Below are 13,673 nucleotides of genomic sequence, written 5' to 3' on the forward strand. Positions count from 1 at the left end.
AAAACGGCTGGAAAATAACTATGTTTGGCAAATTATATTTACTTAGTAATTATAAAATTGCAATGATTCATTGTATGAAATTATTAGAATACGTGTTCTTGATTAAATTAGATACTTGTTACAATTATTTCTTAAAGAAAGAGACAAAATGCTATATACTTTAAAAGTACTATGCTGTCCTATAATCATACGTTCCAGTTGTAAATCATTTCACTTCCTGATTGAAGTAATTTATTTTGTTAAAACATCACTAGAACTTTAAAGTACTTGTCCAAAAATACATGAAGGTGTTTTTTGTTGTTGTTGTTGTTTTTTGTTTTGTTTTGTTTTCAGCATGACTTAAAGCAAATTCTTATAAAAACTAGAAAAGGCTTGTTAAAAGGATACTTTTGTTACATAAAATATATTTAATTTTTAGTTACTCTTTAAATCCGAAAGTAATGAATTATAGTTTTAAATATATATGAATGTATTCTGTGAAATATAACATCCTGATACTACTGTTAACACAGTCTAGATGGTCACAAATAGATTTGTATTCTTTGATAAGTATTTGATATGTTGCTATGTTTACATAACATTCACCTATCTATGACATAGATTCTGGAAATGTAAAAAGGGCCTATCTGCCCAGGTAACCATATGAGACATCTAAGAAGGACCCTTGAGTAGGCTTGGCAGGGTACTACTAGTTTATTATCTCCCTCACTCTTAATTTCCTGTGTACCCATTCCACCTACATGTCTTGTCATGCAAGAAACAAATAAACCAATTGACTAAAAGTTTATTGCATTTTAAAAACTGTAACCTCTTTCATCACTGATCCTTTCCATGCACAATGTAGTTTGTTCTGCCTAGTTTTAAATGATCTCCTTCTCTCTTTACTTTCTCATGGTACAACACTCTACCTGTCCCAGTGAAGCATATATTTTCAGTCTCTAAGTTCTAAGCACAATTTTCCTAAGTTCAAGTTTGCAAAACATGATTCCTGATTTTTTTCTCACTCCTACTCAAGCCAAAATATTTGGATATTCTTCCCTAACTTAATGTGATCCAGCAGAGTTTGCAGTAAAGAAAGTTAATGTGTTAGCTGAAAGTCACTTTTCTATTGATTTCCATGGTAAATTGGAACTTCAGTCCCCTGGAAGAAAATGCATTATAGATATATGCGAAAAAATACTTACTATGCAAAACCTGCTTAATTCACATAGTTAAAGACATAATATGCAATGTCTTTTTTTGATAATCATTTTAGAAATAAGAAAAAAGTCATTGATAGCGTAGTGCTTTATTAGAAAAAAGAAATTAAAAATTAATTATCCAAAACATCTTTGTAAAATGATCAGCCCTCTCAACCTCATTTTTGTTTTCCTCATTATAAATACAGAAATCAATACAACTTTAGCATTATGGACAAATTGTCCATTATCCTTACAAAAGTGGGATAATTTTAAAACTAGATCTACATTTCTTTGTTGTTTTAAAACTATTTTCCTGCATTTTCTTCACTACGTGAACACATTGGCTTATCATGTTGCTATACTCAACAAAGATCACAGAGAATTAAAATCCTGAGCAATATGCACTATGGTGTCTAGAGACATTTTTCCCGGTCAATTAGCTAATATCTTAAACAACCTGCTAAAATGCCTGTGTTAACAATTCTTTTCATAATCAGACATTCTATTTATTTAATTGATGCTTGTTGTCCTGATGAGAGTGGACAGGTAAGCTTGCATAATGATGGTTGAGTTTGGTTAATGCTTATGATTGGAAATCTTTGGTAACTTGCTTGGTCGGCTTTTTTCAGTGTAAACTGTGGGATGCTGCATACTGTGGTGTCCCCAGCAACAAGATGGTGGTGATAAGATCATATTATGCAGATGCTGATTTTAAGTTAGAATATATCTTTGACTGGTTTCACTTCTGACAAAAGTTCCTAATTGGTTACAAAGAATGTAACGTCAAACTTTACAAAGGGATGCCGACTTTCATGTCGCTCCAGGAGCACAGCAGTGTTTTTCTGTTTCTTATAATAAAATTGTTTGCTTTCCTATTTCATCCTGATGATTCAAGATAAGTAGTGCATACAAACACACAAAAGACAGAGTCAACTCACCAAGATCTTTGCTTTCAAGCAAGCAAGTGCAGTAAGTTTGGTTACCCTGGGCTGGAATTAAAGAAATCTGGATCATAGATCTCTCATTAACTGACTGACCTTGAAAAAGTTAATTTAAAAAAAAACTTAATTTGAAAAGGAATTTTCAAAATCTCTCCCAGAGAAAATAATGGATGATTCTATGTGAACGCTTTATGTTCCACCCCTTAATAAGTTGAAACAATTAATCAATAAATTATTTTTGCAAATCATATTTATTACAACTTTTCATTTAGTCAGTTATACTGCAGTAAAAGTAACATTAGAAAAGAATAAAATATCTAGGGATAAATTTAACCGAAGAGCTAAAAGACCTATAAAACATTGACGAAGACAAATTAATGGGAGGATATACTGTGCTCATAGATAAGAATTAACATCGTTAAAATGTCCATACTATCCAAAGCAGTTTACAGATTCAATGCAATTTCTATAAAATTGCCAATGGCAATTTTCACAGAAGCAGACCTAATAATTGTAAAATTTATACAGAACCACAAAAGACCCCAAAGAGCTACAGCAATCTTGAGAAAGAACACAGTTGGAGGTATCACGCTACCTGATATCACACTATACTATAAGGCTATAGTAATCAAAACAGCATGATACTGACATAAAAAGATCAATGAAACAGAATAGAGAGCCCAGAAATATTAATAAACTCATGCCTATATGGTCAATTAATCTATGACAAGGGAAGCAAGAATATTCAATGGGGTTAAAGACAGTCTCTTCAACCAATGGTGCTGGGAAAACTGGACAGATACTTGCTAAAAATAATAAATAAACTAGACCACTGTCTTACACCATATGTAAAAATAAATTCAAAATGGATTAAAGACTTAAATGTAAGACCTGGAACCATAAAGTTCCTAGAACTAAACAGAGACCACAAACTCTTTGACATTGCTCTTAGCAATCTATACCTATATCTATATTATCTATATCATCTATCTCTATCTATCTATCTATCTATCTATCTATCTATCTATCTATCTATCTATCTATCTATATATCTATTTATTTTGATATGTCTCCTTGGGCAAAGGAAACAAAAGAAAAAATAAACAAATGAAACTACATCAAACTAAAGAGTTTTTGCACAATGGAGGAAACTATCAACAACATGCAAACACAGTCTATTGAATGGGAGAAGATATTCACCAATGATACATCTGATAAGGGGTGATTATCAAAATGTATAAAGAATTCATGCAACTCAACACCAAAAACAGAACAAACAAATAAGCAAACAAAATCCAATTCAAAATTGGGCAGAGGACCTGAATAGACATTTCTCTAAAGAGGACATACATATGGCCAATAGACATATGAAAAGATGTTCAGTGTCACTAATCATCAGGGAAATGCACATCCAAACCACAATGTGATATCACCTCACACCTCTCAATGGCTATCATAAATCAACAATCAAATGCTGGCAACAGTTTGGAGAAAGGGAACCCTCATGCATTGTTGGTGGAATTGTAAATTGGTGCAGCCACCCTGGAAAACAGTTAAAAAATTAAAAATAGAAGTGTCATATGACTCAGCAATTCTACTTCTGAGTATTTATTGGAAGAAATCCAAAACACTAATTGGAAAAGATGTGTGCCCCGCTATGTTCATTGCAGCGCTATTTACAACAGCCAAGATATGGAAGCAACCCTAGTGTCCATCAATAGATGATTGGATAAAGAAGATGTGGTACATAGCTACATTGGAATATTACTCAGCCATAAAAAAGAATGAAATTGTGCCCTTTGAGACAACATGGATGGACTTAGAGGAAATAAAACAGACAGAGAAAGACAAATATCAGATGATTTCATTTATGTGGAAACTAAAAAAACAATGAATAAACAAAACCATCAAACTCATATATACAGAGAACAAATTGACGGTTGATAGATAGGAGGAAGGTTGGGGATGTAAAAAAGGTCAAAGGGATTGAGACGTACAATTGCCAATTATAAAAATAGTCAGAGGGATGCAAAGTACAGCCTAAGGAATACAGTCAATAATACTGTAATATCTACATATGGTGTCCGATGGGCACTAGACTCATCAGTATGATCACTTAATAAGGTATATAAATGTCTAATCACTATGTTGTATATCTGAAACTATTACAGTATGCCAACTGTAATTGGAAAATAAATTAATTTAAAAATAAAATAACATTCAAAATAGATAGGATAGAGCACAGAGTCTCTAGATATAAAAGAAGTGATGGTTCCACAAATGAAAATTAGTGACTTTCTCTTCAGAAGGATAGCTTTGGTAAGATAAAAGTACTTTATCAGAACACTATGGCATTGGCTAACAGTTAGATGACTTGTGTTAAAATGTTTCAATCATCATGTCCAATGAAATCTTTGAGAAGTATGTCACCAAATTCCAGTACCGAATTATCACTAGTATTATGTCTGATGATTATCATGGAATCACAGACCACTATGGTTGGAATTCATTTTGTCTCACTTGCTAGCTTATGAATGAGTTACTTTAATAATGGTTGTGAGAAATTATCGTGCAACCTAAGTTTTAACAACTTCAGTAATACAGATTTCAAAACACAGACTACCTACTGAGAACATTTTATTGAGCATTTCTCAAGATGATACTTTTATCCTTATAAGGAAGCAATTTTCTCCCATTTAAGCCTATTGGCATTTGTTCCGCTCTCAGAAATCATAAAGAATGAGTCAAATCCTATGCCTCTCTTCTGTATTAAAGGGTTTCAAATATTTCAAATGGCTGTATTTTCCTCAACCTGTCTTCCTCCGAGCAGCAAACATTTTCTGGGATTCACATATTTTAAAAGAATAAGATGTATCTGTAAATACAGCAAAAAAGGGAAAAAAGACAGCTTAAGTTGTTAATAATCATCTCTTTTTTTCCATTTTGAATCAGAAGCCTTCTTAGAAATTATGTAACAGGCCTACACATAAAAGGTAATTGATCACATAATCATGGCACTGCATGCTACTGAGTCAAAGGAAGTTCTCAGAACCCTTCTCAAGAGACAGTTCCAGAAAGAAAAATAAGTCAACAAATAATCACTGAAGACTACATCCCTGGTTTAGCTTGGTCTCCATATTTTATGTATGAGGACACCATGTCCCAAGGAGGTTGAATATAGTTCATTGGCAATTCTAGAACAAATCCCAATTTCTAAAATTCCTAGTCTTCCATATTCTATAGAAAGTTAGAAGTTACTTTAAAAAACAGCTGGTCAAATCCTTGATTTTAGTGAAATGAGGTCTTGAGTGGTTAAGTGATCAATCCATGTCTCCTACATTTCATTCCCCTCTTTCTAAAATACTAAAAGACTAAAAGAGTGAAATACTAAAAGAGTGAAAGATAGAAAATTAGACATGTTGCGCATAGCAGTGATAGACCAATCAGAAAAAGGTTTTCTGTTGTTAAGAATATTGCACCCTTGAACTACAGACCAATATCTCTAATGAATACAGATGCAAAAATCCTAAACAAAATTCTAGCAAATCAAATACAATAATGCATTAAAAAGATTATTCATCACTACCAAGTGGGGTTCATCCCAGGGGAACAAGGATGGTTCAACATACGCAAATCCATCAATGTAAAAAAAAAAAAAAAAGAATATTACTCCCCATATACTCGTATATGATCAAATATCTAAAGGGTATTGCTTTGGGAACTGAATTTTTAAAAAGCAGAACAGGGAACATATGTTCATGAAACTTACAAATCAACATTTGATATTAGAGAATTACTATAGGCACTGGAACTTTAAAGAATATAAAGTCAAGCACTGTAATTACCATATGGAAGACATTCTTTAGGATTATATAGGTTCCTAATATATGAAGCACATTTGAAAATGGAAACCTTGCGTAGGGTCAGGGAAAAGGTACATGACCTAAGAGATATTTTCTGCCAGCAAATTAATTAAATTTATCAGTTCTAGAAAAGGCCATATATTTATTCTGTGTAGGCACTCACTGAAAGTAAGATGTGCAGAGCCTCTGAGGATACCATAATCCACTCGTACATAGAACTCACCCGGGGACACTGATGGCCATTTGGCATTAAGGAAGAGTTCACATTAACAAAGAATTTACTTTTCAGGTACTTTAATTAGGGAAAGTCCTTATCTGACAGGGCATGCTTTATACATACCTGTCAATCTTATTTTGTGCAATTTTGACCTCCATGGAACATACTGTTATATAAGTGCATGTTATCAGTCATCAAAGTCAATAATTCACATTGAGAAAATAGTTTTGTTTTGTTTTTCTTTTACTTCCACTAATATTATTATCCACTTAAGGACTATTTTTTAGTGCCAAATTTGTAACACTGGTGAATGGGCTTCTTAGGAAAAGATCCTTCTAAGGCACCAACCAAACCAAAATATGTGCTCAATTAAAACATAAAAAAATAAAGACCGAAAAGTATTTTACTTTCATCTTATATCTTTATTTTTTATAATTCATTTTTCTATCTTTTTATCCATTTTGTACATAACTTATATCTATCTTATGTATATACTATATTATATACTACCTAAATCACACCTTTATTTTGTACTAATTTAAATCAAAGCCAAGTGCTGTTTTAAACTGAAACTTTTTTTTTTGTTCTCTCAAGGTATTTAAATTCATTTTTTAGGTTTTTCAAATTAATGTTCAAAATACAAGAACATAAACTGTGGGAGCACATCCGGAATTCCTTGTTTTATGGGGGGGAAAAGCACTAAATAAATGCTAAAAGGACTTGCAACCAAGTAACAAATCGTTTAGGAAGACTGAGGCTGTAACCCAGAAAATAATGTATAGAGAGACATTGTGTATTTAGACATCATGACAGAGTGTCTGTCTGAATTTAGGTCTTGGAAGTATTTTCATTTGGAAAAGGAATAGAACTTATTTTGTGTTTCCCCAAAGGGAAAACCCTGGATAAATGGATTCAAGTTTCAGGAAGGCAGATTTTCACTCAATATAAGAAGAAGCCAGCAAGTTAAAACTATCCCAAAATATAGTGAGCTACCTCTGAATTTTGTATCACTAGAATTATTCAAGCAGATATCTTTATAACGGCAATGAGAGAATGCATGCACAATCTAAAGACTTGATCGGTTGACCATAATCCCTCTAACAAGTCTTAAAATTCCATGACTAATACAGCAAACATTTGTCCTGTGCTCCAAGGACTGTACATAAAGAAAATAGATATGAAGTGATCCTTATATTCACAGAACTAACAAACCAATTGATTCTATGATCATCCTGGTAGAGAGTGCGGTAGGGAGGGATATTTTGACTTGTATCCTAATTTTCCATCAAGCCTTGTTTCAACTGTATTCTCTAGGCACAATCTTTTTAGTTCTAAATACAAAGTTCCCAGTTAATGCTTAAGCCCGTAACTTGCTCTCAAAAGCACTGTTTCCACAGAAAATGTCTTAGAAAACTACAGTGTACACAAATCAACGTATCTTAACTTGCCCTTTCTCTTTCCAGTCATTCTACCTCAAAGGTTTTTCAAAGAATAAAGGAAATACAAAGTCATAAATGAAATTCTCTTTCTCTATCTTCATTGATTTTTTTCTCTCCAAGTTTTATTTCATATTATTTTAAAGTCCTCTCCGTGTGCGTGGATTTCAATTATGTTTCCTTCAATTTTTTATTGCTTTTCTATTTATTCACTTTTCCAGATATTTTGTTTCTTTTTTCTCAAAGATATTTCCTCCATGGTTTGTCTTCTTTTCCTCGTCTATATTTTACTACTCTATTTTTTTTTTTTTCTTGTATGGTAAACTGATGAGACTTTTTTTCTATATGGTGCACATTTCCTTTATTTACCTATAATGTAAAAACTGATTTCTCGGATTGCTTTCCCTTAAAACTTGGAAAACATTTTGGTTGAATTTTCTTCTTTCTATATGTAATATAAGCAAATCGATGCTTCTTTTTTACCAGTAGATTTGATGAATTTTCTAAACTTTAAATTATCTTTTTTCTGCATGTGTAATTATTTTATACTTACTTGGCTTTTAAGTGCAGGTCTTAAATTTGGGAGGAAAAAATGAGTTATTTTTTAATGATCAAATATATTGGGCCATCTGTGAAGTTAATAACAGTCAAAAGACACCAGAGAAGGAGACTGAAAACAGAGTAAAGTATGGATGAGGGGAGCGGTCTATATGAAGGTGAAAAAAGATAAATGACTTCTGTAAACATTCATTCGTTTGTTCAACATTTAGTGAGTAACAAACACTGTAGAATAGAATAGTTCATAAAGGATAAGATGGAATCAGTGTCCCCTAGAAACTGGGCATGAAAGAGACCCAGCTTTGCTTGGGATGAATCAGGAGAAGCTACATAGCGCACATCCCACTTTGGTCAGTTCTGAGTGATCTTGGCCACTTTCGATCTCTCCAAGCCTCATTTTCTGAAAATCTATTAGATATGGATAATAATAACTTCCAACTTGAGTTTCCTTTGAGTGAACAAATTAAGAAAATGAAGATAAGCTCCTTAACCTTGTGTCTGACACACAGTAAACCCTCAGTACATGTTTGTTGCTGTTATTGTTGCAAAGTTTTCCCAACAGACCATGCTCTTCAGATGGAGGGAATCCAATCATGCAAAGGCCTGTGGACATGAAAGATTATACCCACTGAAAAAGGTGCAGAGGCCAGAGCACAGCGTGCATCCAGGTTAAAAGCACAATATAGAGACTAGAAACGTGGGTAAAAACAGGATCATGAAGGAAACCAATGATTTCAAAGCTTTATCAGATAAGAGGCCACACATTCTTGAATGAAGAGTAATTGTCCAGCCCTCAAAGGTTAATGGTCACATCAAGGAAAATGCATGTAAATCAAATGGTTTGCTCTGTTTTTGTACACATATAATTATGTACATAAGTCATAATTATGCTATCATTTTAAAGAATACCACAAACAATACTGCCACACACATGCACACCAACAGACATAATCACTGTTTTTTTAAGACATCTGCCAATAAACTCCTAGCCCAAAAATAATGTTTTAGTCACATGTCTCAAAGATCCTGATAATGCAAAGGTAATGCAAAGCCTGACACATCCTCAAAACAAGCCCCTGCTTGAGCTAGGAGGACCAGTTCCTCTAGTGTAAAAAGGAAATCAAGAATGTGGGTGTTTCCCTGTGATGACTGAGTGCTTATATTTTATAGGATATGACTGTACCAGAGTTTGAGGCCTGAGGGGCTAGCTCCTTTCAGAATGCAGCAGCCTGAAGGAGGTAATTGTGGGACTGCTGAAGAAACAGCCCCCTCCATCTTCCTCAAATCCCACCCGCTGAGTTGACAAAATAAAGTTTTGCAGAAAGCGATTAACATATATTCAGCTCTCACATTTGAATGACATGGCTTTGCAGGGTATTTGGATTTATTTGAACTGGCTTATAACTAATTTTCTATAACCAGATGAGTAAGCATTTTAATTCATGTGCATACAAGTTTGTGCAATACTTTTGAAATCTAAATGTTATAATAATTCCATTTTGAGGCAAAATTCACGAAATATTCCCATTTTATACTATTCAAAGGTATGTTATATAATAATTGTTTGAAGAATGTTGAAAGTGGCATATAAAAACAGGCATACAAGTTCCCTTTCTTTCCCATATAATCAGTTGAGAAAAAGGCATGTCTATGAAAATGACATCATTAATTCTTCTGTGCTCTTTACATTGAAAAAACAGATTTACAACTCTGTAAGGAATTATGAAATGCAGAGCATGCTGAAATATGTAAAGATATATTCAGGTGGAACAATTTTTTCCAAATCAGTAGGCTCTGTGTAGTGGATAAATTTGTCTTCTAAATGTAAAAGAGATAGACTATTAATAGAGAATGCAGAAGAGGGACACCTGCTCTGCTTCATGGGAACCACCATACCTGTTGATTAATGGAGAGGCCTTAACAGCACTCTTCTTCCATGCGTCTTGCCATGAGGAAAGGGAAGGAAGGGAAAGGTAGTGATGGCAGCAACACCTGGGGAAGGGAGATGGGGAAATATGTAAAGGGAAAATCAGCAGCCCCTACACAACGGTGTCCATCCATAGACCTTGCCAATAAATCAATTTCCAAAAGCCCTGAGCTTGTTTTCTTTCTTTCTATTTTAAATCTAGATCGAGTTCAAAGATAATTTAAACAAATTAGGTATTTTGAAAGGAGTTAATCTGAATATTCTCACAACTATAATCTTCCAAGTCTAGGGAGACAGGGGACTGCAACATATAATGAACTACCATTTTATTCTTGTGTTTTGACTACACAGGGTAGCTTAAGGAAGGACTTTGATATGTGGGTATAGATTATTTCTTTACAACACATTACGAAACACTATAGGATAAACAATACCAAATATGCATATGTGTGTGTGTGTGTGTGTGTGTGTGTGTGTGTGTGTATTTTTCTCCAACACGCAGTAGGATCATTATCATTTCTTCTATCTGCCTCTATCTAATCACTATATAACTGGCTCACAACACACCTTCCTTTTTACATTCTCCTAAGGGTATGTAGTTTTGATATCAAAACAACTTCAAGTTTTCAAATTAATAAAAAAGCATTAAATTTAGTAGAATCCTTACATACTGCAAGAGGACAAACTAATAAAAGTTATAAAAAGTTCATATTTAATTACATTTTTGTAGACATGATTTAATCTGGACTGTATGTAAGTTTTAGAAAGTAAATATATAGAATTACATGGAAAGAAATAAAATTAAAATGTTTAATAAGAGTAAATTATTTGAATTTTAATAGTGATTAATTGCTTTAATAATATCAATGTATGAAACAATACCACACCTGAAAACCAACATTGCTACAGATTTTGCTTTTAGTATTTGTTTTTAAAGAAATGTTTAACTTTGTATGTGTATATTTAAACGCAAACTACACATGAAAAACGATTTTTACACTCTTTAGAGAAGCATTTATACATAATACAGGAAACTTACAAAAATATATGCATATGTTATTGAGAAAAGGAAGTATTCCACTGCGGTGGGCTATATCGATAATGGAGGAGGCTATGCATGTGTGGAGGCAGGGGATATAAAGGAAATCCCTGTGCCCGCTCTCCATTTTGTTGTGATTCAAAACTGCTCTAAAAATATAAAGTCTTAATACAAAAAATAGTTAAAAGGAAAAAAAAGTATTGCAAACAGTATAAGGAAGAGGAAATTAATTTTCCTTTGTGGAAAAATAAAATATTTTGACCCTCAATACCAATATGTTTCTTAATGTATTATTTACAAAAGGGCTGGACGTTCTTGGATTTTTCTCTAAAGACAGGGATTCTTGTAAATGCATGTATGCATTCTTGCTTTGGAATGTGATTCTAACCTTTAATCCTGATGTTTAGGAAAGCAACTATGACAAAGACTTTTGGAGTTTGGAACACGATAATCCTTTTGGTCTTGCCTTAATCCTGTTTAGACAGGGTGCCTCAAAACTTTCCAATTTCTCAACTCGTCTGGTCTTTGACACATTCCTTACTATTAGCCATCAACTCTGTTTAAGATAACATGACCCAACCTAATGCTTAGGTAATAGTATTACTCAGCCCTTGAATTGAGAAATTTGGAAATTAATTGGTTATCTTAAAAGATTAGCATCAAAAAAATTTTGAAGGCATATGCAGTATCTGGGCCTGTTGAATTAAAAGAACAAAACCAAAGTATCAAAGTTGATTTTTTTCTGATGTGATTGAACATGATTTTTTTGTAGCTTTGCTTTTCTTCTTATAGATTTTTGATTGTGTATTTTATTCAAAAATATTAATTGTTATTATGCATAATATTTTAAAATTTAAATCCCCTTCCAAAATTAAAACCTACATACTCCAGTAATATCAGAGTAAAACAAAAAATAAACCTAATATTCCTATATTGAAATATTCCTCAGCGATTATTTTGGGATCAGCGTTTTGTCTTTGGAAGAATCAAACACAGGAGTCTCACAAGCTAGAAAAAAAAAAAAAAAAAAAAGAATCCACATGATTTTAACTTGTGTCAAGATATGTGTAAAATACAGCTTTTTTTTTTTTGTATATGGGTTTCTAATAGCCTACAGATTTTATACACAGTAAATTCTTCCTTTGACCTTACAAAGGGCAGATTAATAAGGTAATATACCTGGAAATTAGTGCTGTGAGAGATACAAAATAAACAAAGGTATATTTATAAAAATATATTTTTGTGAAAAATTTTGGAAAATAAAAATATATGTACACGAAACACAGAAGATCACTAACAGTACAACTCATCAAGATGTAACAAGTAATATAAAATTATTTCATAAATAGCTGAGTTTATAAATAACTGAAATAACATAGAATCATAACCAGAAAGATTAAACTGAAATTTTAAAGAGTCATGGATTCATAGTGTGGAGAATAGAACTTTATGGATTAAGGAAAATAAAAATAAAAGGATTTGTTTTTTTTTTGGTTTTTTTCATATTTGAAAGGCAGGGGTCAGGATAATAAAATAATCCCTGGTACTAACGGGGTATTTGGTAGGAATTTGCTTATGAACAAAGATATGAGCTAGATTTTCACTTGGATAAAAAAGGGAAAATGCACCATGTGGTACATGAAAAATAAGAAGTAGATGGAAATATGGTTTGTGATTTCTATTGTGTGACATTAACAATAAAGAGTTTGTAATGTGATTGGTTTCCCAAAAGGACAAAAATTCTCTGTCATGTAGTTGAAACAACAAGAATATCATAGAGAATACTCAGGGTTTGGCCTATTGTAAAGTCTGCCTCTTCTAGTTTCTGTTTTTGGCAAACTTTCTGATCAAGGTAGAAATACTGATATTAAGATACTGATACTAATGGCTGTGTGGTTTAGTGAAACAAGCCCAGAGAGAACAACGTCAAACTATAGTACTAAAGAAGAATAAGGCATAAGGCTTGGTTCATATCCTCAAGGAATACAATCTTTAGGTGAGGAACAAAAATAAGGGTCAAACTTTGGTGCTTGCAAGTGAAAAGCGATACGAGGAGTAAACTTTGACAAGACAGATACTGAGCTTCTTAAAGATGGGGTAGGATTTGGGTAAAAGATGGAAGAAAGAAACAGTTTTGCAGAAAGGGAAGCTGTTGAGTGCCAGCAAGTCTAAAGTTAGTTCAACCAGAATAGACTGTGCAGTGAGAGGAACAGTAGAGCACACCTTGATATGTAGAAGGGACACATCAAACAATATAGGGAGATGAATTAGGCAGTGGTGTGTCTGGTACAAGGACATATGAGAAAAAGCCATTCCTTTGTTGCATAAGCATTCCTGATAACAGTATTGTGTTTTTTTTTTAATCCGATTTGTGAGGTCCATCTGGGGGAAAAAAAAAAAAAAGAAACTTCTCTAGCAACTGAAAAACAGATATTTCAGCTCTGGCTCTGGGTCACATTCTTACCCAGGGCTCTTCTGAACATTCACAGTCCCATATATTACTTTGGCAAG

General features: G+C 33.0%; 1 protein-coding gene across 12 annotated transcripts in view; it reads right to left on the bottom strand.

Moving 5' to 3' along the window:
- Positions 1–13,673, bottom strand: part of PCDH7 (protocadherin 7) — a 402,244-nt gene that overhangs the window by 178,983 nt on the left and 209,588 nt on the right. For 3 of the 12 annotated variants that reach the window (XM_019733860.3, XM_019733859.3, XM_074322191.2), the window contains exon 4: positions 10,093–10,188. The exons of the other annotated variants lie outside the window; for them this stretch is intronic. In XM_019733860.3, the coding sequence (XP_019589419.1) occupies positions 10,100–10,188 (89 nt within the window). In that variant the 3' untranslated portion in view covers positions 10,093–10,099. The remainder of the gene's footprint in view (positions 1–10,092; positions 10,189–13,673) is intronic. 12 annotated transcript variants of the gene reach the window in all.

The sequence above is a fragment of the Rhinolophus sinicus genome, chromosome 1 (assembly GCF_057876585.1).
Source record: "Rhinolophus sinicus isolate RSI-liver-muscle chromosome 1, RSI-T2T, whole genome shotgun sequence".
Lineage (NCBI taxonomy): Eukaryota > Metazoa > Chordata > Mammalia > Chiroptera > Rhinolophidae > Rhinolophus > Rhinolophus sinicus.